The sequence below is a fragment of the Diprion similis genome, chromosome 10 (genome assembly GCF_021155765.1).
Source record: "Diprion similis isolate iyDipSimi1 chromosome 10, iyDipSimi1.1, whole genome shotgun sequence".
Lineage (NCBI taxonomy): Eukaryota > Metazoa > Arthropoda > Insecta > Hymenoptera > Diprionidae > Diprion > Diprion similis.
Window position 1 is genome coordinate 6,322,508 of NC_060114.1, and position 22,327 is coordinate 6,344,834.

The 22,327-nt window shown below is 36.6% G+C and overlaps 1 protein-coding gene across 1 annotated transcript in view; it reads right to left on the reverse strand.

The window, feature by feature from the left end:
* Window positions 1-9,970: 9,970 nt before the first annotated feature.
* Window positions 9,971-22,327, reverse strand: part of LOC124411310 (alpha-1D adrenergic receptor) — a 106,422-nt gene continuing 94,065 nt past the window's right edge. The window contains exons 3-7 of the mRNA XM_046890379.1: window positions 21,466-21,690; window positions 19,742-20,051; window positions 15,651-15,866; window positions 11,549-11,845; window positions 9,971-10,716 (exon numbers count right to left, since the gene is read on the reverse strand). Of these exons, the coding sequence (XP_046746335.1) occupies window positions 10,452-10,716; window positions 11,549-11,845; window positions 15,651-15,866; window positions 19,742-20,051; window positions 21,466-21,690 (1,313 nt within the window). The 3' untranslated portion in view covers window positions 9,971-10,451. The remainder of the gene's footprint in view (window positions 10,717-11,548; window positions 11,846-15,650; window positions 15,867-19,741; window positions 20,052-21,465; window positions 21,691-22,327) is intronic.

A 22,327-nucleotide genomic window follows, 5' to 3' on the forward strand; every position in this document is an offset into this window, starting at 1 on the left:
TTGGTCAAATTGAGCTCATCACGTTTAATGAATAAATCAATACTTCCTCAAGGCGATGAAGTGATTATGAGATTAACTGGATTAGAAGTATTTCAAGGTTCTCTGACAAATTGAGACTTCTTTTATTTCAGGATTTACTAAATTACTTGTTTCTCAGTTAAAGTTGAGTTCAAAAACTGTAGAATAAAAGTTTACTCCTTTCGTTCGGAATCTGCGAGAACTGAATCAATTCAATTATTTCACCAAAAACACGTCACATCTGAATAGAAATGTCAAACTTCTGAACAAAAAATCCTGGTGAAATTTGGTTAAGTGTGGTAAAAAAAAAAAATATTCATTCTTCAAATATGACCAAAAAATGAAAGTTCCGACATTAAAAAAAAAAAAATTCAGTCAAAAATATCTTTCGAGATTCCCAAAACGAGTGATCATAGTGAGATCGAACTAGACCAATAGATTTTCAAGAATTTCGAAACGACTCATCGACACTCGAGTTTTCGTTTATAATTCCAGTACCTTACGATTTCGTTTTTCAAAACAATCTCTGTAGCTAACAAATATAATCAATAGCTTACGAATACTCAATTAAATTTACATTTATTTCCTGATAAAATTATTACAAATGAAGGATTTTTATGCGAGTAACATAATCAATATTCAAATCAATAATCGAGTGCATTTTCTTTCACGCTCTTCGATCTGGTAACCCGGTTATTTTAGGAGACAGCCAGTAGTGCCAACCTCCGAAATCGCGGAAATTCCAGCCCTAATCACAGAGGGAGAGTCATGAGATCGTCGAAAGCTGGAGACGACAGTCTGGGCGTCTTTATCCGCGGCGAGTTCCCATTCGGCTCGACCCTAAATCAGCGGAATTCAACCCCAGGGAATAAACAGCCGTGCAGTCTGTCGGCAATCCGGTGTCTTCGTCCTACTTTATACACACCACTGCAGGGCAAAATCCACTCACAAGCTCCGAAAAGATATGCCGAGGAAAGATTGTGATAAAAAATTTCGAGAACGCATATTTGCCATTCCAAAGAATCGTGAAACAGTTTTAAGCCTCACGTTTTACACGAGAATTGATGGGAGCTGTCCAGTTTACTGTCTTTTCGTATTTTTTTTTTTTTTTTTTTTTTTTTTTCTTATCGTCTTTCTAACGTTTTTTCGAAAACCCCACACGTCTAGTTTGCCAAAAGTAGTAAATTAACAAATCGAGGACCGATTTGCTTTGGAATAGAATTATTTCAAAATTCAGAGTCAGTTTTGTACAAATCAATTGAATTATGATGATTACCTCAGTTTTGTAAAACTAAAAATACCTAAATTGAGTTAAGGTGTAGAAATATTTTTTCAAACTATCTGCAAAATTTTCCAAATACTTCCTCAGAGAGAGAGAGAGAAAAAAAAAAAAAAAAAAAAAAAAAACAATTTACTAGCATTCCTCGCGAATTGAAAAACTATTCGAGCCCCCTAGAAACATCGCAGCAGTATTTGCTGACGAAACGAACATATTTTGATCAGATTTTGATAGCTCTATTTTTTTTTATGTCACAAAATACGTCGAAAAAAATAAATCGATAGCAATGATACTATGTAGTAAAAAACAAAAAAAAATAAAAAAGACATACACGATGGTGTGAAGGTTTCAATATTTATTTGAATCAATTTCGTGGGCATAAATTTATGTAGGTAAGGTAAGAAATTCAGTTTTTTTCACAGCAGACGACGATAAAACACGGAAACGAATCCATAAGTGAAAGTCGGCGTTTGTTTTACGATGAGAGAAGAAAAAGAGTGAAGAAAAAAAAGAATCTAACTCGTCTCTTGCCTTAGTGTTCCTATCCTTTACAAGCTTGCAGACCTTGAACTCTGATTTTCGATCTCATTGTAGAGGGGTTTTGTAGAGAGTAGGAAAGAGTTAAAAAATTAATTCTGCTCAAACTACGGTGTCGAATCTAATCGCTAATTCACACGCGATTAGCAATGACGCTTTGGTCCAATTTGCAAATTATCGGAACCTTGACTCGTGGACATTACTAGGTTATAATTGTTGGGGGATGCAGAACGGCAAACTCTCACGTTATTTTTCTAAATTTGGGTTATCCTAAGCTTTCGAATCGTTATAAGGGGGTGAAAATAAAATACCAAACACCAAACATCTTTCTCGATTTGAGTTTGTAATTATAATCTCGTTTTCGGTAATTTGAAAAATTTTGTTGAACTTGTAAAGTAGCGATTTGGAAGTTCAATTCCAATTCGATTTTTTATGGTCCTACCATTTGGAATTTCACAATTTCAGGTTTGGATCCGAAATCAGAAACCCAAATGATATTACGAAAAACAAACTTGGCGTGAATCTGTACGTTTTAAGCGAATTTCAACATTAAGAATTTTATAATTCAAGGACTGGAATCCAAAGCAGAAATAAAAAAGATTTGAAGCGTACAAAATTTTGTGTCAATTTGCCTAATTTTACAAATTCAATCGGCAATATAAAAATTTCGAGAATTATAACCTCTAGTTCGGAAAATACTGGTTAAAAAGAAGTCACGGAGTATCCGGTTTTGAAAAAATCGCGAGCAAGGTAACATATGTATAATAATGTATGAATAAATAAAATTTCTGTCAATTCGTTTGACTTTGAATATCCTGAGTGTGCATAAGGTCGAAAAGAACAGCAACGAAGTTAACGATACTCCTACATCATTTTGAGGTTAGGTGATAGAAGAACCGGTGAAATAAGGAAGAAAAAAATGAAACTGAAGCGATTTTGGTTCCGAGATAACGAAACTAATGTATCATGTTTGATATAACATCCCCCTTTACTCGAACAGCATTCATCATCGCTCGAACCGCCCAGAAGTCGTTATTCCACACATGACATGTACGCTGCAGGGAAATATATCCTTCAGGATTCCAAAGGATCGCTATCCTTCGCAGGCGAAGAGATTCGTTTATAGAAGCTTTGCGGAAGGTTACAGTGCCAAAAAGTGGGCGAGAAATAGAAACTTCGGAGCGCAAACGGAAGTGAAAGAAAAAGATCGAAAGCCAAAACTGGAAAAAGTGGAACAAAAACTACGATCGAGTTACATCTTGTTTAAAGACTTTCGAACCCACATCGGAACAAAAGAACTTTATCAAGTTGTACATTCCGAATGATCATTCTGCGGGCAAAGTTGTGTCGGACCTTTTTATTCCTCGTTCGATTATAAAACGATGGGAATTTTTTTCTCCAAGATGGATTCAAAGTCTCATCATTTCTACGTGATTAATACTTCAGCAAGCAGTAGTTTTGTAACTAAATGTCACTCCTGCAGTGAAAGTGATTTTTTTTCAAGTTCAAGAATTTTCTTCAGTTGTGAAAAAGAACTAAAAAAAAATATGCAGTCATTGGAAAATGATATAAGGAATTAAAAAGTTTCACAGAATTTTTCTCTGAAAATAATCTTTCCAAAGCCACGTTCAGCTAAAAAACGGAATTTGTCCAAAGTCCAAAACGAAAAGAAAAATCATTCCCACTAGATAATTCAATGAAGAATGGAAAACTTCGGTGATACTTTCCTTTCAGAATGATTTTTCGAAAGCTGCATCTTGCCTGAGTTGTTTTTTTTTTTTTTTTTTTTTTTTCTGCAATACAGAAATGTTTGAGGTTATGTCTTCTAATAATCTTGGATTATTCACGAACGATAATTTTGGGGGGAAAAATGACATTTTAATCAAATTGCAGAAGCATAATGACTGTAACTAAAACTTCATATTGATAATACCAATCAAAAACTTAAACTCGCATCAAATATTGTTAACCGTGAATACAATATATGTATATATTCTCCAGTTAATACGGACAACGGCAAGATTTTGGACTTTGGGGCACTTGAATGGAAATTGATAAGGTGAATGTAATTTGCAAGCGATAAATTAATCAATGGTTAATGAGGATATCATCCCGGATGATAAGCCCGCCGAGTGATCATCAACACGAAGAGGAGTGTGCCTCAGATTTTGATGGTACAGTCTAAAATCCGAACTACGTAACAATGATTTCTCGAACCAATTGCACCGTGTCTTCGTAAAATTCATTTACGATGATTGCAGGCTTAACCTAATACCAACGGAGGACTTAATGGGGCGTGACGAAACGAAGCGTACACTAAAATCCGTTTGATTCCGAGATCGCGTTGCCCAAAACGATTCTGGAATTTTCACGAACGAAATGCCTGCGGGAAATTGTTCGGAAATCTTCGTTCAAACTCTACGAAGGGAATTCAACACGCCTTCCATCCATTCGTTGGCGGTATATTTTCTCGGCTATCGCACAAAAGAAATTCCCGCGTCTTTCCACCGAACGAACGTTCGCGTCGACACAATGGACTCGAAAATTATAAGCTTTTTCTTTGATGTAACAGCTGGTGAAATTGTACGGAAAGATTAAAAACACTAAAAACACAAAAATGTCCAAGTGTCGAAAACTTTTTTTGCTGATCGGGTTTGCGAATTGAATTAAATTCAATTCGGTTTTCATCTTTGAAAGCGTTTCTTTCCTCTTAGAAAGTTCTGCGCAACGCGTCACATATATGCCTTTCATAAACTTTTTTCACACTAAACAACAATCGCATGATTTTTAACTCTTCTTTTGACTCGAATAGACTTTTCGTGAAAGAATATGTTCATTTTTTGCCAAAGAGTTATGCACTCTCACCCCGGGGTTCGCATGACACTTATGGACGGACCCTTCTGGATTGAGAGAAAATCCTATCAAGTAGATCGTCGTCAGAATTTCTTCGTCGTTTAGTTGAAATACTCAATAACAAAACGTGACTATTTAATCAAGCGACGATCATGACTGAAGATGCGTCATATCTTCTCTGACAAGGCGAATACTCGAAGTGTGAAAAGTTCATGAATTTTCAAATTATATCGCCACATATCATAGAATGAAAAAAATCGATGAGGCACACCTCGGGTACTTTTCTTGTGAGAAAATCACGAAAATTTTGCAGCCAGTTGGAAAGGGGTGAAAAAAAATCCATGCTGGAGCCTCTCCAATCGGTTCAAAATGATGAAAAAATAACTCCCTAATTTTTTCAGATTTTTATTTCATCCCCTTCGTCTTCCTATTTTAGGGTGAAGTTTCAAATTATTCAAAAACGTACGTATATTCACTTTATTCTAGATTAAATGGTATTTGAAGGTTGAGCTCAAGCAAAAAATACTCGAGTTTCGATTGGAATATAAACTAAACCTCTTTTTGAATAAAAAAATTCGCATTAATTTATTCTGTACCATAATCGAATGCCTCGCATAACAGTGCTACGTATCATCAAAGTCGTCGAAGTGCAAAAACCAAGATAATTTTTCTAAAATCTAGTAATTTTTTGTGTCGAAAAATACGAATTATTAGAATACATAATATTCGATTTCGGAATACTCAAATTTACAAATTTTTTGCTCACGCTCAACCTCCAAATACCATTTAATCTGGAAAAAGAAGATATGCGTATTTTTCTGAACAATTTGAAACTTCATCCGAAAAAAGGGAGACGAAGGGAACGAAATAAAAATCTGAAAAATTGAGGGAGTTTTGTTTTCATTATTTTGAACCGATTGTAGGGGCTCCAGCATGGATTTTTTTTTAACCCTAAATAAGGACCACCCTACTGTATACACTGAACCTCATTTCGTCTTCCCAATTGTTGCCGCGGCAACAGGTGTTCTACGAAAGTTCGTGTCGAATACTGCTGGCAGCGCCACATGCCGAACTTTTCCAAGCTTCGTTACCGTTTCACAGAGTGAGATAAGGGTCGAAATCGATTTTTCCGACAAAATTCAGCCTAAGCTATGCTTGCCGGGTCGGTAAATACAACGCGATGATGTTAAGCAATTGACATTATAATTCCAGGAATCAATTATCGAGTAGATACAAATTTTTGCTCGAAATTGAATGAGATTTCTTCTTTATCTTCTGCTGAGTGATACAAAAGGTGATTTCGATCGGAAGTCTTTTCTCTGATAAATACTTATAAACCTTCGAGTATTACGATTCGTTTTAGTTGACAGTCGGTAATGATCAGTCGTGAAATAACAACGAATGAGTATTAAGATAACCTCGCAATTCGTTAGTAACATATAACAAAAATGAGACGCTTTGATCTCGTAGAACCATTGAGAACAATGTTGATGATTCTATCTCACAAAACTAAAAATCAGAATTAAGTGAACTATGGTATCTACTACAACCCTGTTCAATTAATCACCTAATAACGAATCGAAGTATTTCAGGCTCAACAGGCATAAAACAACTGAACTTCTCCAAGTAAACAAAACTGGACTAAATTGGTTCGATAGAGTCAGCAAATGTATGTATGCATGTATGTATGTATGTATGTACCTTCGATATTTCTAGGCTATATTCCAATGACAACAAACAACGCGACGCATGTAAACACCTTGAACGCATGAACTGCGCGCGTTGACGAAACACAAATGACGGAAATCGTCGTCGCTCGCTGTGTGTCTACCTGCGTTTTAACCGAGTGGTGTGTAGGGGCTTCTAATACGACAACTCAAAGTATTTAAAACGACTTAATACTTAATAAAAAGTGGGAATTGGACTTACTCTTGCTTGCTGAAGATGGTGAAGACACACGTCTTCAAAATTGCCAAGTTACTCCAGTTCAGTCACATCATTTCTCGCCGTCGATGATCACTTTCACATGCCTCACTTTAATTCACTCACAGTATTCTCCCGCCACAGAACACTGTCACGTATGTTAAGCACTCTGAACACAGTCACTGTAGAAACAATTGAATAGCGTAATTTAGGAACACGACTGCGACGTGACGCCCGACTTGCCAAACACCCAACACGAATCACGAAAGCAACGAGAGCCGACACGCACTGTTTGGATGGCTCTGACCGACTGATGGTGCGAGGTTTGTTTTGATTACAGGAACCCGAGTTTGACCTGAAGTACCGTTTCTCACCTCAAACTGAAAACACATGACGAATCTGTGTGTGAGTGTTGTTTACAAATCGCATCCGATGTCACAGATTCGTTTGTTTGTAGTACTGCCAACGCGATATTTATAACGCGACCTGTTAAGAAATGAGAGTTGCTGTTTCAGCTGCCGAAGGTTTTTGTCTTCTTACCAAGATGTTTTCAGTAATTGCGTACAACGATCGATAGTGCAGAGCACAGGCGTCACGTGGATTTTCCTACTTACCTATAGGGCTGCGTTACAACAATTAAGACTGTTGTTTAAGATGGGAATTTTTTTATCAATCATTTGGTAATTGGAGAAATTGTATAGCATTGCTTTATTCGATTGATTTACACCTAAGTAATTGCTTAAACCTTGTATATTCCCTTGAACTTCCATCCCAACAATGATTCTACGATATCGGAAGAGGTCAGACGGAATTTGATAATTTTTCTGATTCTTTTGTAGGCTTCCAATTTACGAGATCATTTGGATGTAAGCACTTCGATAACAAAATTGTAATTAGCTAATAATTGTTCATCTATTTTATCCTGGAATTTAAACAATGTAATATACTACTGAATCTTTATTTATCGTTCATGTTGCAGTTTGGAATATCGACAAAAGTCAATTTTCTGGTTAGATAACCTATCTCTTGTAGATTTTGCATTGTAACAATTAATCAAATAATCATTGCATTGATTAACGGTATTTTACGAATATTTCTTCTATTTTTCTGTGTGTGACGACACTATTTAATTATTTATCCTATAATGAATTAATAATACTTCTTGACTAGCAACATTTCGTTATATCAATAAATTTACAAATTATTTTTCTATCCATACCGTTATAATTACTGTTACTCTTATTATATTCCATATTATTGAATATTGTTATCATAACTATTATCAATATTATTATACACATTATAATTTTAACACTTAAATACTATGTACCTATATTGATTGTGGCGCAATTACAATGGTCATTATATATACTAATCATGTGTATAATTTCACATAAAATTTACGCTTACAGTGATCCTTATGTACAGGAGAAGCATGGTAGATCGCATACTTATCGACAACAAAGAGAATGCGGTACAGGAGGCCAACTGTAAATTAGTATGGCGATCGCGCGTTACACGCCAGGTTTTGTTTATGGGGCATTCCAACTGGCTCGAGCCACTTTTGACCTCATGTTTTCGGGTTCAGTTCTCAATTTTTTTCAGATTTTTTAAATCTAAATTTAAACAGGGTTTGGAGTCATGATTTTTTTCATTCAAAGTATCTTTTTTAAAAGAGTGATATTTTTCACGAGAACGTAGCGCCAAAACGTGACGCCTGACAATAATATTTCATAGAAATAAAATACTTTGTCCGATTTGAAGTTTCAAAAAAAAAAAAAAAAAAAAAAAAAAGAAAAGGTATACAAATCTACAACCTCTACAAAGGTGAACTTTTTCTTCCTAAAGTAAAAAAATTAAGTTTAATTTGGCCCGAATTTTTTCAATAAATAGATGCATTCATTACAAACATTTCAAGATCCGGAACATAATGCCCTAACTTTCCGTTAAAGAGTTAAAACGTTTTCAAGTCAAGAAAATCTCCCTGAAAAGCACCTCTAGTGCAAAAACCTTTCGCTAAGTACATTAAAAATATGGATCAAAAGTGTATGCATATAAATATATAATCACCTTGTACAAAAAAAGATTAAAATCACATATTATTGCCGAGTACATATTTGTTAATCAACAATAACACAGCTTAATCATTTGTACAGAGTATTGTCTTAGTTTTTAAGAGAAAACGAATATTTGAAATTGAACAAATTAATGAGGAATTGAATGGAAAAGTAGTTATACAAGAAATTTTGTGTTAATTACTTTTAAATAAAATTGTTGGGTAGAGGAATTCCGGGAAAATTGAGATCAATGTGAAAAAAATAATAAATAAATAAATAATAGTGGAGCGAATAATAACAAATTGTTTTCACAAAAAGTTTTAAATCAATATTCAACCGATATTTCTATGGAGAGAAAATATTTTTGTTTAATGCTGAATTAATATTCAAAGAAAAAAAAAAACGTTGACTCAAATGAACGAATTTGATATTAACATAACTATTAAAAATCATCACGTAGGCTCTTTTCGTTTATGCATATATATATTCATATAGACCGTCAGTTTTGATTAAATTATGAATCCGAGCTCGTAATCTCAAAAAATAGATCGAGTGGATGAAAATGGATGCAGAATTTCAGGAACATTAAATTCAGAGCCTGCTGTGTCCCATCGCATCATAAAATAAGGGGCTTTGCTTGCATGCGAATCGAGACGCTAATTGAAAGGTCTAATAATTTCGGAAGGAACTTTTCAACACTCACTACGCAATTTTCACTGGAAATTTGCAAACCGTTTATTGATATTAATCATCGTCGACTGATGAATTGAAACGCTGTTTTTGTCTTGGAATTGTTTCGTTGCTCGGTTGATATTATTTTACGTTATCGATGATGCTTCAAACTGGTTCAAAGCATCAGCGAGCAAGGTATGGACACTCTTCCATTTCACGGATGAATTATTCGTCGGCTTGGGCCAAACTGTAGCCAACATAAAAATAAGATTTCACTAAAGGTATTGTAGAATATTTTGCATTATATTTCATATTTTCATTGATAATTCAGTATATGTGGCGACATCTGCCAATTAATAACAGTTTTACCCAAGCCCTTCTTAACAATTTATGAATCACTTTTATATTGTCATTCTCACATGCTGATGCAGCAGCGATGCTATGGCTTACGCATACGAATTTTCTGAGCCGTGTTATTCGATCCGTGAATAATTTTATCTTAAAAAAAGACACCAGAAGACACCATTCGAAATCAAGAATACAACGAAACAAAATTTTATCTTCTACACTTTTGTCCCACTGTTGTGGTATCGCTCTGGTCCAAACCTTACGAATAATGTGTGGAGGGGAGTATTAAGTGTCTACCTGGCAGCGATTAACCATATCCCCATATCCTACCATAAAGACTCCAAACTCTGCTAACTTCTCGTCGGTAATTTACATAACTCGCAGTTTCAGTCGGCAAGTGAGGTTGTCTGTAATGTCTGATCAATAACAGTAGATACATGGTCTCTTTCTAGCGCCTCAAATAAAAGAGGGCAGAATATCTTCGTCGATACGTCAGTCAGCTGTACCGGCGCTATAGATCGCGTACTGATCTGTTATAATTGTTACTGTCGGTAAGTTACCATTCGAATACCGCAGACGAATCCATAAGGGCTGGCTCACTCAATGAAAGCGATGACTGGCGTCCTTTTTTCGAGAACAAGACCAAATTCCCGATCCTGCGAGTCAAGCGAAGTATCGAATATAAGGTGCAGCTCCCTGCATGGGGAACCTGTGACCTCTTTACCGCGAATGATTATCGCCTGATCGGGACTGATCGGGATCACTCAACAACTGTGGTCACGGTAGTGTTCGTGGTCATGGTCATGCTCGTGGACGAGGAAGGTGTCGCGGTAAAGGGAACTCGGGGTCCTGTGCATCACCGTGACGTAGGAGCTTCCCGAGGCCGGTGTCGTCGCCGGGTTGGAGGCTGGCGTCAGAAGCGGCGTTCCCTGAAGACTGATAGCCAACGGCAGGCTGCTTGGAGTGCAGAGCCCCATGGCGCCTCTTCCGCCTTCTGTGACTGACCGGTATCTCGGTGGCCTGGCCAGCCTGAAACAGTTTACCCGAAACCAATAAGTCCTTCTCAAGTCCAATGTCGGCCGGATAAAAACGAGCCCGGTAAAGACACCCGGTTCCCGACACAGAGGAGGGCTGAAGGGGATGCTATACGTCAGTCTTTATCGACAGCCGAAATTTTAGTTATTTTTCTTTGTATCAGAGACTCTGCATCGGTGATAAGAAAAATACAATGTCAGCACAATGCCAAACACAAATATCCTAAAACTTTCTAGTTCCACGCTGTAATAACGTCTGGAAATAGATTCCTGCAATTCAATTATGTAGGAATACATTTTCTGACGTTGTACTTTTATAATACAAAGATGTTTTTAGATATTCATTCAAGTCAATCAAGACTGACTATATTGTACTGTCAATTATCATTAGTTTCATATGAGAGCAAATTTCATGATCGAACGATACCAAAGTATTTCCATATGCTTTCAAAGATTCTACGGATTTTCTGAGGTTTTTACGATATTACACTAGATTTCGTTATATTATTTATTGTTATCACTGGCGATCAAATTTTTAAGATGGTTTTCATGTTTTCCAAGATGTCAAAATGATGAGAAGCTAAAAATGATGGTGAATGCTGAAAATGTGTAACCCCAACCGGATTCTGAACTGTCTCTGAATATTTCAGCAATTTTTTATAATCACTTGACGATATTAACCATCATTCATGAAAACCACAAATAATTGAAAAATTCTAAACTCACCAATTTCCAACACCCTCGTTTGTTTCTTTTTTTTCAATAAAATTTATCATGGCGTAATAAGCTGAAGAAAGATGGAACGAAATTAGTGGATCTGATATTACCTGGAACACTTGCATTTGAGAAGTCGTATGAAGGCGGCTCGAAAGGTGCGGTTGAAGACGGTGTAAATGACCGGGTTTATCGTCGACGAAACGTAACCAAGCCAGAGACAGGTGTCCACGACGTGTGAGGGCACCGAGCAGCGTGGACAAACGGCGAAGAGAATGTTAAGGACGAAAAACGGCGTCCAGCAGAGGACAAAAGTGAAAAACACCAGGCCAAGCACTTTGCTTGCCTTTTGTTCAGTCGCTACCGCGTTCGCAGCCAGCGATCTCCGCTTCGTTCGCCCCGCCAGAAATCTGTTAAACATGAAAGGGTGTTTGAAGAAAAGGGACAAATTGAAGAGCGGCAAAAAGGGCTCGAAATTCATGGAATTGGATCCTAGATGGACTCTACGGCTTCAATTTCCGCTACTGGGTAATGATGACGTTCCTTTTTCTTTCTCCCTTCTGCTTTCGTCAGAGTTGCAATCAATCCGCAGAGCAATTTGACCCGAATCAATGTCTGATTAAGGAATTATTTCTGAGAGAGAGATTTCTACGCTAACAAGGAGAGTTCACTCAATACCACTCGTTGATTCTAACGAAAAAAAATTTACTCATTTTTAAGCCAAAATATAGAGACCTGTGTTTGGGTCTTTCTTGTAATGGAAAAAAGAATTGAAAACTTGTTTCTTCAAGACTTGGAAAATCCAAATTTCAAGAGCACTGGTCAAGGAGAACAAAATGTCGTAATAAAACGACTTTTTGGAGCAATTCACTTACAGTTTCCTTCGTCTCCATTTATTCTGAGAAGAAACACTGGAATCAAAAACTGAGAATGTAATTAAAATTCGCAAGAAACATCCTCAGTCTTTCCATTTTACTGGCAAATACTTCAAATGACGAAGAAGTTGATGATCTAGATCTATAAAGATGAAACGGGTATTCTTCAAAGATTGTATAATTTTCGAATCTCATTGTATAGTGTTTCCTTTGACCAAAACTTCTGAGTTTGATAAATTCACCATATTTGTAAATAATTTCAAAACAGTCACAGCAACCGATGAGTTATACCTCAAGTCTCCAAAGAGCGTAAGATCAAAGGAGTTCAGGAACAACGTTTCATAACGCAGTTTCATTGCTTGAGTTCACCAAAGTACTTGAAAGTATAACAATAAGTCGTCTGAGGATTTACGAGGTCTTAGATCTTGAAAGGCAGTTAGGTAAAGACGACAAGGTAAATGAGATCTTCCGTCTTCCGTTTTTATCTGAGATTCTTTAGTCCGTCACCGTGATCAAAAAACGCTCCGTCATAACGTAATTAACCGAAAAATTTGTTTTCACTGTATTATTCAGTAATTCGCAACGACTTACTTATCAATTCATCAACCACCGCACCGGAAATTGAGTCAATTACAAATTCGGTATTCAACAGAGATTTTAGAGATTTTTTAGTCTGTAACACTTTTAGAGGACACTGATCTCGAGTTTAACGCCATAAAAATTCTAATTCGCCTAAAAGTTTTTCTTTGCATGAGCGAATAAAGCTGCAACTGTTACGATGAAAAGGCAATTTGCACTCTCTTAGAGCGTTGATCCGCAATCCATTTGCCGATGTAATCAACTGTAGCAGTGGCTCTGCTCAGGGACACAACATCGAGGGCCAGGCGAGATGGGCTGAGTCAAGATAATGCAGTCGAGTTCCTGCATCCACTATCCCCAGTACATCCTTTGATGAAGAAATTTCTATTCCCAGATGTACTTCACGCTCTACGTCTAATGCTTGGTTAAACTTGACTTAATTATTGTCGTAAATTTAGCTCTGGATTATCCCTCCCACCCTCGAATCAAGGTGTAAGCTACCCGAGAAACCTGAGCTCTTGGCTCTCACGCATTGCGCGAGCTGATGCAGAATACGCGACTAATTCACGAACAACCCTTTGAGGCGCTTCGCCAACTTGCGTGACTTACCTTATAATCGTGAAGATTATCTGCCGCTGCTATTCTGGAAAATGGTTCCGTATTATAACTCCTAACCGGACCAAATTCTATCTGATGATCTTATTTAGTTTCATATTCCATTATCATTATATGATCAGATTTTTCACTTCATGGTTAATTTAATCTGATTATTGATATTCTTCAATGACACGACCAAACATTTTACTAAATTTCGTTGTCGGGGGTGGAGAAAAAAGTGTAAACATATCTGACTGGATCTACTTATGTATCTTACAAATTTCAGATCAATTAAATGCCAGATATTAGTAGTTGCACTGTGAGAAAATTCGTGGTTTAAAGTACATTGATTTTTAACACTATAAATGGAGTGTACTTTTGTAAAAACGAACAGTGTTAAAATGAGGTTAAATCTGACACAATTTTCTTACAGTGTGTAAATCCACGAAATTTCAGGTTTGGTGAAGTACAACGTAGGTTGAACACTCAACAATGAATAATTATAATTCTATTCCATTTACAGTAAATACGACGAGATAAATACAAATTTCAGGTCTGGTATACGTACGTTATAACTCGTATCATGACTTTGTATTTTTCGGAGACTACAGAGTTGGAGTAGCTGCTTTGGAAAGCAGTTGAAACGTTGGAGCAGGGGATTTAATATGGAGATTTGAGTGGAGATAAAAAGAAACAGGAACTCAAAAATTACCAATGGTAATGAGGAAAAGAAGAAACTAAGAACGATGAAGTTAAACTTGCAACAGGATGTCGACATGAACAATTGGAGTGTATTAAAACTGCTGGCAGATGACAAAGATGGAGTAGAAGAAGTTGATGATTCAGAGGAAAATACGCGATACTAATGGAGACAAGAGTCAAGTTGAAGGTATAGGAAGTAGGAAATCGTGGCATTATGAACGAAGAAATTGAAGAACCAGAAGACGAAGATGCGATGGGACTTGAATGGTTACAAGGGAAAAGGATGTGAAAGGAGAAATAATAATCAATACTGGTCAGCCAAAAAAGAAAAAGGAAATGAAGTAAAAGCGTTGAATTAGTGAACCAGTAAAAGATAGTACAACAAAACTTGAGGATAACCAGAAAGACTGTTAAAACAGATAAGAATTGTCAGATTAAAATCAATACTGATCAGCAGCAATACAAGAAGAAGACGAACAGAAAATATCGAACTGATGAACCAGAAGATAATGAAGCAAAACTTGAAGATTACGGCCACAGAATCACGAAATCCATGAGAATTACTGGGTGACCATTAACACTGATTATCTATTAAAGAAAAGTAAGTACGAAGAGGAAGCATTGGATAAATGAACTAGAAAAGAATGATGAAGTATAATGCGAAGATAAGGACGAAGACCAATGAAATGAATGAGAATTACCGAATGAATACCAAGCCTGATCAACTATTGATAAGTAGACGATGAGGATGAAGCATTGAATCAATTAAGGTGCTTATAAAGAAGCGTCGTACACCTCGAAAACGCGGGGAAGCAAAACTCCTATACTCAAGCTCAAGCGATCAGAGTGAAACTTGGGCAATTAATGCCTTATTATGGCAAAAAGTGGAGCGTCTTTTTTACTGTTTCAAAATTTGGAAAATAAAATTTACAGATTGGTTACCACCCACAGAAATTGGCCAAATTTTCAAAGTTACACTGAATGGATCGAACTATCCGGTATGGTGCCACTCGGCGGTGATGAAACACACATTTTGAGCCCAGTCCCATGAGAATTGATGGTGAAATGACGAAATGGCAGCTGATCTGGTTTTCGATTACGAAGAACACCGAAATCTCATTTTGGCGACATTTGTTACCGACCTTTCATGCCTGCCGGTAATTTTTTACCGACATTACACCCATACATTACCGGCATGCGCGTAATGTCGGTAACAAATGTCGGTAACAAATGTCGCCAAAATGAGATTTCGGTGTTCGTACAACGGGTCTTAATAAGCACCTTAAAACACCAGCAGAGGACGATGAATTGAAATTTGAAGATGTTCAAGAAAATTGATGTAAAGAGTGAGAGTTTCTGAGATCAGTGAAGATAAAATCAAAACTGGAAGAAGATGAAGAAGCAACATTGAAGAAGAGTGAATATTCCAAGAAGCATAGCAAGAAGATTAGAATTGGCTCACCTGAGATTGAGTGCAGTTGGTGTGACGTTCAGTTGCAATTTTAGGGTGCGAAGCTTGAAGTTCCTAGTTTCCCTGGCGATGTTTTCTGGCGTCTGAGTGCCCTGGTCGACTTTTCGCCCACCTCTAGAGGCCGGAACGACGTGATCTGGGGTACCAGGGCTGTTCATTGAGAAGTTGAGCTGAGGCTGCGAGGTGCTGCCCCTCATGCTCAAGTTTCTGTCACAAGAAAAAGTCGTCAGGACTTCCTCCACTGGGCAATTCCATTAGGCATAACAGGCTGCGAGCAGAACGCTCGACGAGGACGAGCATCCACTCCGAGTTTTCGTTCCGAGATAATCAGGTTCCTCTAACATCTATTCAATCGATCCGCGAGGAACTTTTCCTCTTCAAGAAAATCACTGGATTACCTCGCTAAACAGCTACCTCAGTACTGTAATTGCCTCCGGCACAACAGGGATTATCATCCTTTCAAAGTTGTTAAACGACTTACAAACACTTGAAAAAATAACTCAATTTACCTCTGGAGCTCGCCATTCTTAAGCCATTTACAAAGCTCGAACATGGGAAGGAGGGGAATATTCTTAGCCATGTTGATGCGTGATGAACCAATACTGTTTCGTTAAGTCAATACGATGAGTTGCCGAAAAATTGTAATCGAGAGCTTAGATGTTAATTTTTCGTCTAAAAACGTTTTGATATTGTTGAAAATTTGATGTATTTGCTCTGTTTTGAATTAATATGATCTATTTCATTCAGACGACTATATTGGCTAAAATCTCACTAATAACTTTTAATTTGCGACGTTGATATCGTTGGATATTCAATATTTCAAGATTGCAGCGATGATAAAAAAAATAATCTACCGTGAAATCAATACAAATCTACAACATTTGTACAATTTTGAGGCTATTAAAAATAAGAAATCTGTATTTTCGAAGTCATTCGTAACTTTAGTATTTTTTTTTTTCAATGGTGTTTCACCAAAAGCATCGAAGCTTACGAATGTACACATAAGTTTGATGAAAACTCAATTTAAGAATCCTTCAGGGAGTTCAGGATTCGTTTAATTTCATTCTACAATGGCTCGTTTGACTTAGAAGACGCAGATCTTTATTACGACCAATAAATGGTAATAATGAATTGACTGATGAGAAAAAAAAAAGATCGTTTCGAGTGACTAAAGAAAATAATCTTCTCAATAAAATGAACCATCTTAGAATGAAATCGAACAGAACTCTGAGATATTCAAGCATTCTTAAACGATTCGAAATGATATAAAATATGAAAATACGATTAATACTCAATGTAAGGCCGTCTCTAATAAAATGATTAGTTGGTATTGATTTTTAGGAAACAATCACCGAGTCATTTTCAATGATTAGCAAACATCTTGCGTCAATACATCCACTTAACATGACGTAAAAAGTTGAAACCCCGCGGATGAATCCGGTTGTCAAAAGACGTGTACTTGAGACTTTGAGGTTAAATTTTACCCGTGACAGAGGCTCAAGCGCCGGATATCCGGTGAACGTTATTTTTTAGGGTAGAATAATCCGAAGAAAATTTGTCACCAAGAAAAACGGCGCCGCAAAGATCCCACGACATCCGAGTTTCAAACTTCGAGATCCTCCGATTAGCCGCAACCAAAACTCTGTCAGAGGCTCCCGGAGGAGTTAATAAAACTGACGGAATTCATCCCCCTTCGTAAAAGTTTCAAAAAAGCTTGCAAAAACCGGTGCATCATTGATTACCTGAGGGGCCGTGGCTGGCTTAAGCCTTCCAAATTTCAAACGTTTTCCGCACCCAAAGTTGACTTTGACAAATCGGGAGACGCGGATTTTGTCAGGCCAACATTATTTCACGTTCAAAAACTTCGCCCTGCTGACAAATCTAAGAGAATTCTGCAAAACCAATTTCAGTTATTATTCGTCATTTAACGTGAACGGTGAAAAAAAAGAGAAAACGTCTTCAAGGAATAACCTTGTATTTGTTCTTCAAGTTCGAATGTTGGAAAGAGTCAACTGAAATATTAATTACAATTCCTCTACCAAACAAATGATAAATATACGCAGAAATCGTCTGCTTATTTTTCTCATATCTTTTTTTTTTCGTATCCTCAGTTGTGATTTTTTTCTGATACGTAGTCTGACTTTTCTAGTCGATATTGCTTTTCTGAACAAGAATGGCAGCTGTGGCATATCTAAATTCTGAAATCAGGAAACTCACTGCTTACATTACCCTAAATCAGTAGCGAAGATCACGAGACTCGGGAGAATGTCGTTACGTAACTTCAAAAATCTCCTTCACTCAGTTCATTCACCAAAAACAACCAATTCAGCGATTCTAACTCATATTTCAACAATCATGATAGACTTCCATGTGAAAGAATCTAAAAAATGAGGCTCAAAATTTATCTCTGATGATGAATTCTTGTATAATAAATTCATATCGTTGATGAATAAAAAAATTGAACCGTGAATTTTCATTCAAGTAATCCAGTGATTACGTAATCTACTATAGCTCGAATAATCAAACAACTTTTGACAACTGAAATTTGAAAATTTTAATCATTTTTATAACGATTTACACTAATTGTTGACTAGTTACTTCTTCATTCTTTCAATTGGACAAGGTTTTAACTGAACTGTACTCCGGATGCATCCTCAATTTCAAGGAGACAAAACGAATCTGCCCATCGATTTACCAGGTTCCAGGCATTTCTCTCTATATATGCGTCAAGCCATTACTGAGCATAATTGGCTCTCGAAGTTCAAGAAGCTTGAGGTATGATTGACATTAATAGATCCGTCTATACGCCCACTTTGACAGAATCATCCCATCAGCATTATAGAGCTTTATTAGCATGCGAGAAGTTCCTGCAGACCAAGAGAAATTTCTATTTATGGTTACCATAACGGTCTTCAGAACTATTTTCACCCTTTAATTAACCCACCCAAGAAATTCAGTTCCGGGTACAAAATAAAAATGAACTTTGCATTTTTATCTTTGAACTAATCTTTCTGATGCAAAGATAAATTAACGATTAAGCTTTTTTGACAAGCAAAAACATCAGTAATTTGAGAAAATAATTTTGCGGTAAGTATAAAAATCAGTTTCAACAAACAAGAATTGATTGTACGATATTTTCTTGTGATTTCAGTATTTCTCATATTTTTATCGGAGCAATACCAATTATTCCAGTAGAATCTTCAAGTAACTTTAATAAATCAAGTTTTTATCAGTGTAAGCTGTTGGGACGAGGAATAAGCTCCCATCTTGACAGAAAGCTCGTTACTCAACAGACGTCGAGAGAAACTTTTCCCACAACGTGACTTTGCGTTTCTTCATTCTGTACTTTCCTCGATGCTTTGTAATTCGTATACTCTGACGGATACTTTAATGCATCGCGTCGTTAGGATAGAAGAATATCATCTTCTCGATGGCGACGGATCGGCTGCCAAATATTGAAGGAAAGGAAACACGGAAGGAAAATCAAATAAAAAGAATTTTCCATTTTTCTTTGAGTATTTTGCAGGATCCATCTTGATGCGAGCTCTGATTAAAAATTATAAGGCTTAAAGAAGTTTTCTGCTATCACTTCTCCGTCAAAAACATTATGATTTTCTGTTTAAGACTCAGATCGATCGGCTAAAGCGTAACTAAATTATTTGAATAAAAAGTCATAGATAATTAATAGGAATTTTAACTGATAGCAAACTTGGAATAAGTTCAACCGTGAATTTGTTGAAGTGAAAACGTAATATGACAGTTCTGGATTTAGTTCCAATTTCCGCTGCCAGATGGCGTGACAAAAACTTTATTTACATGGTAATCAAACAGGAATTTTACTTTCGGAAAAGGTTTTTTTTTTTTTTCCCAGTCACTTTTTTTTTCATTTCCGGAAAGGCTTTTTTTCATTTTCGTAAAACATTATTTACATGTTAATCAAATAGGAATTTTATTTTTGCAAAACTTTTTTTCATTTTCGGAAAAGTTTTTTTTTCTCATTTTCTGGAAACTTTTTGTCCCGCCCTCTGACGGCGGAAATTGTAACTAAGTCCAGAATCATACTCTGTATATTCGAAACCCACCTGTCACTGCTTCCGCTGCCGCCGGATGTTCTCCATAGATGACGAGTGGAGAGGGTCGAAGACCTGGAGGGTGTCGTCGGGGTTTTTGTCGCTGCAAACCGGCCGCCGAGGCGTCGAAACTGATCGCCCTCCGGGTGCTCGGCGACGAATCGTGCCTTCTTTCGAAGCAGCTGTACCGTCAACGCGTACGTGGTGACCATAACGATCATGGGAATGTAGAAGGCGATCAGGGACCCGAAAACGAAGAACGCCCGATTGTTTATCACGCAGAGGCCAGGCTCCGGCATTATGTTCCGAGGGTTGATTAACCCTGCAACCAATTTTTCAACCTGATATCTTGCTATCTCTAAAATAAAATGCTGTTTTTCAAATCGACGGTATAATTGAACAGCAGCCAAAATTTTGACATAAGGAAACGCCTCCATTCAAATCAGATTTGGATTCCGAAAAAACAAGTTTGGGTTTCAGTTTTCCATGAAATTATGAGAGAACTTAAGCTTTCGAAATATCATGGCATCGAGCATGGATGGTGTTGAAACTAGTTGTAGTAAAACCCTTCGTGGAGACCGTGAGTCAAATTGACACCTCGACCAACATTCCTCAAAAGTATAACATACAAGAACTTAAAACACCTTCAAATTTCAGTTGAAAATATCAAAAACTGACCAAGTTGTCATCGTTTCAGTGAAAATTCTCTTTTGGTGTATTGATTCGTTTTATGATTTTTTTTTTCTAATTTGTTACCATTGCTTCTCTTTTGAATCGACTTTTCTTACGTAATCTAGAATTTTCAAACCATGTACTGGAATTGTTTTATGCAAATTAAATGTATATATATATAGTTTTCTCAAAATCGTTTTTTAAAAAATTACTGGGTTCAATCGACCCACCCTGACTACGGAGGGTTAACTAACTCAATACTGTATGAAACGTATTGTTATAACCTCAAACTTTGGTGGTGCGGGACAAAATCTCAACCGGATCTTGGTATTGCACTAATAATTGTTGTGAATTGAATATTGAAACTTTGGCTCAAAACTTCTCGGGCTCAACTATCCTCATCATCTTGTCGACCCAGAAGTTCAAGGAAAGGACTTGAGGCGTAATAGTTGACAACTATGAACTTTCTGCGGTACAGTCACATCTGGAAAACTTGTTAACAGACATTCCGGAGGCACGGAAGGCTGCCCGGAATAATTACGTAGGAAATTCGTCCTAATGATGCAGCTAAGGGTTTCAGTATCGGATTTCATTCAATAATTTTGGAATCCACTGAAGAATTTTTTCCGGTTCACACTCCAAATCAACGTCAAATAATTAAGAAACAATTGCCTAATTTTTTCAGATTTTTATCTCAACTCTAACCCTTGCTACAAACGGGATGGATTTCCCCATTTAATGGAACACGTATTTCGGACATATTCTCAGTATATATTCTATTTTAAGAGTAATAATGTTTCAAAAAAATTTTTTTGAATTATTTGACGTTGATTTGGAAGGGTAAATCGGAAAAGATTCGTCAGCACCCTAATGTGTTCGTAATAGATAATTTTTCTTTTATTTCGATTTATTTCGATTTATTTTATTCTGGGATTCTGAATGCGATAAACGTTTTTTGGTGCCATTACAAATTTTTTTTTCTTCAACTTACGTAGTTGCTTCTTTGAGTATTGTCAATTAATATTTTAGCATACGAATAGATAAATGAAAAGAGGTTATCGTACCTAAAACGGTGATCGAGCTGGAAACCAACATGGCGAGGAGCCAAACGGCGGCAATTTTGAACCCAACGAGACGTTTTGTCGATATATGCCTCGTTTTTAGCGGATTCCTGATTCCAAGGTAGCGGCCCAACGATATGAAGCACATGTGCATTATGCTGGCTGAACAGGCGAGGACGTCACACGTTACGTAGACGTTGCACCAGGAAATTCCGAACGGCCAGTAACCTGGAACATTGACAATTGTACCTACAGTCGGTATAACAGAGCGCTCTCAAGAGTATCAGGGATTTTGCTTCGGAAGTCGATGAAATATCGATACTTTTCATCAATTTAATCACGATTTCACAAATTTTCCATGCATTACGTCATCATATTCGCAGACCATGAAGATCTGTATCAAATTACAAAAACAGAAAATACTGGAATCATAAACAAAGGCTCGTATGTACCGATATTTCATTTCAAATCACTATAAGATTGTTGAAAATTAAGCAGTTTTCTTCGATTTTACTCTGCCATAGCTTGTTTCGTTTAGAAGATTATTTTTGACAAATTCATGGGAAGTAAGTGGGAATTTCAAATTTGATGAATAAGAATTCATAGTCAAAACGAGGCTATGAAAAATGTGGAATAATTGCAATATTAGATATTTTCGGGATCTATGATCAAAATTAATATAAATTTAAAATGTTAAAATTCTTCGACTTTTTTGTGTTATAATTTAATGTACTTTTAATATTATCAAAATGGCCTGAAGTATTTATTGTCCAGAAATGAATTTCGTTTTTCTCTGTTAAAAATTCATGTTAAAAAAAATTCTTCTTCAATTCTAAATATGTAATTCTTAGTACGTTCTATACAA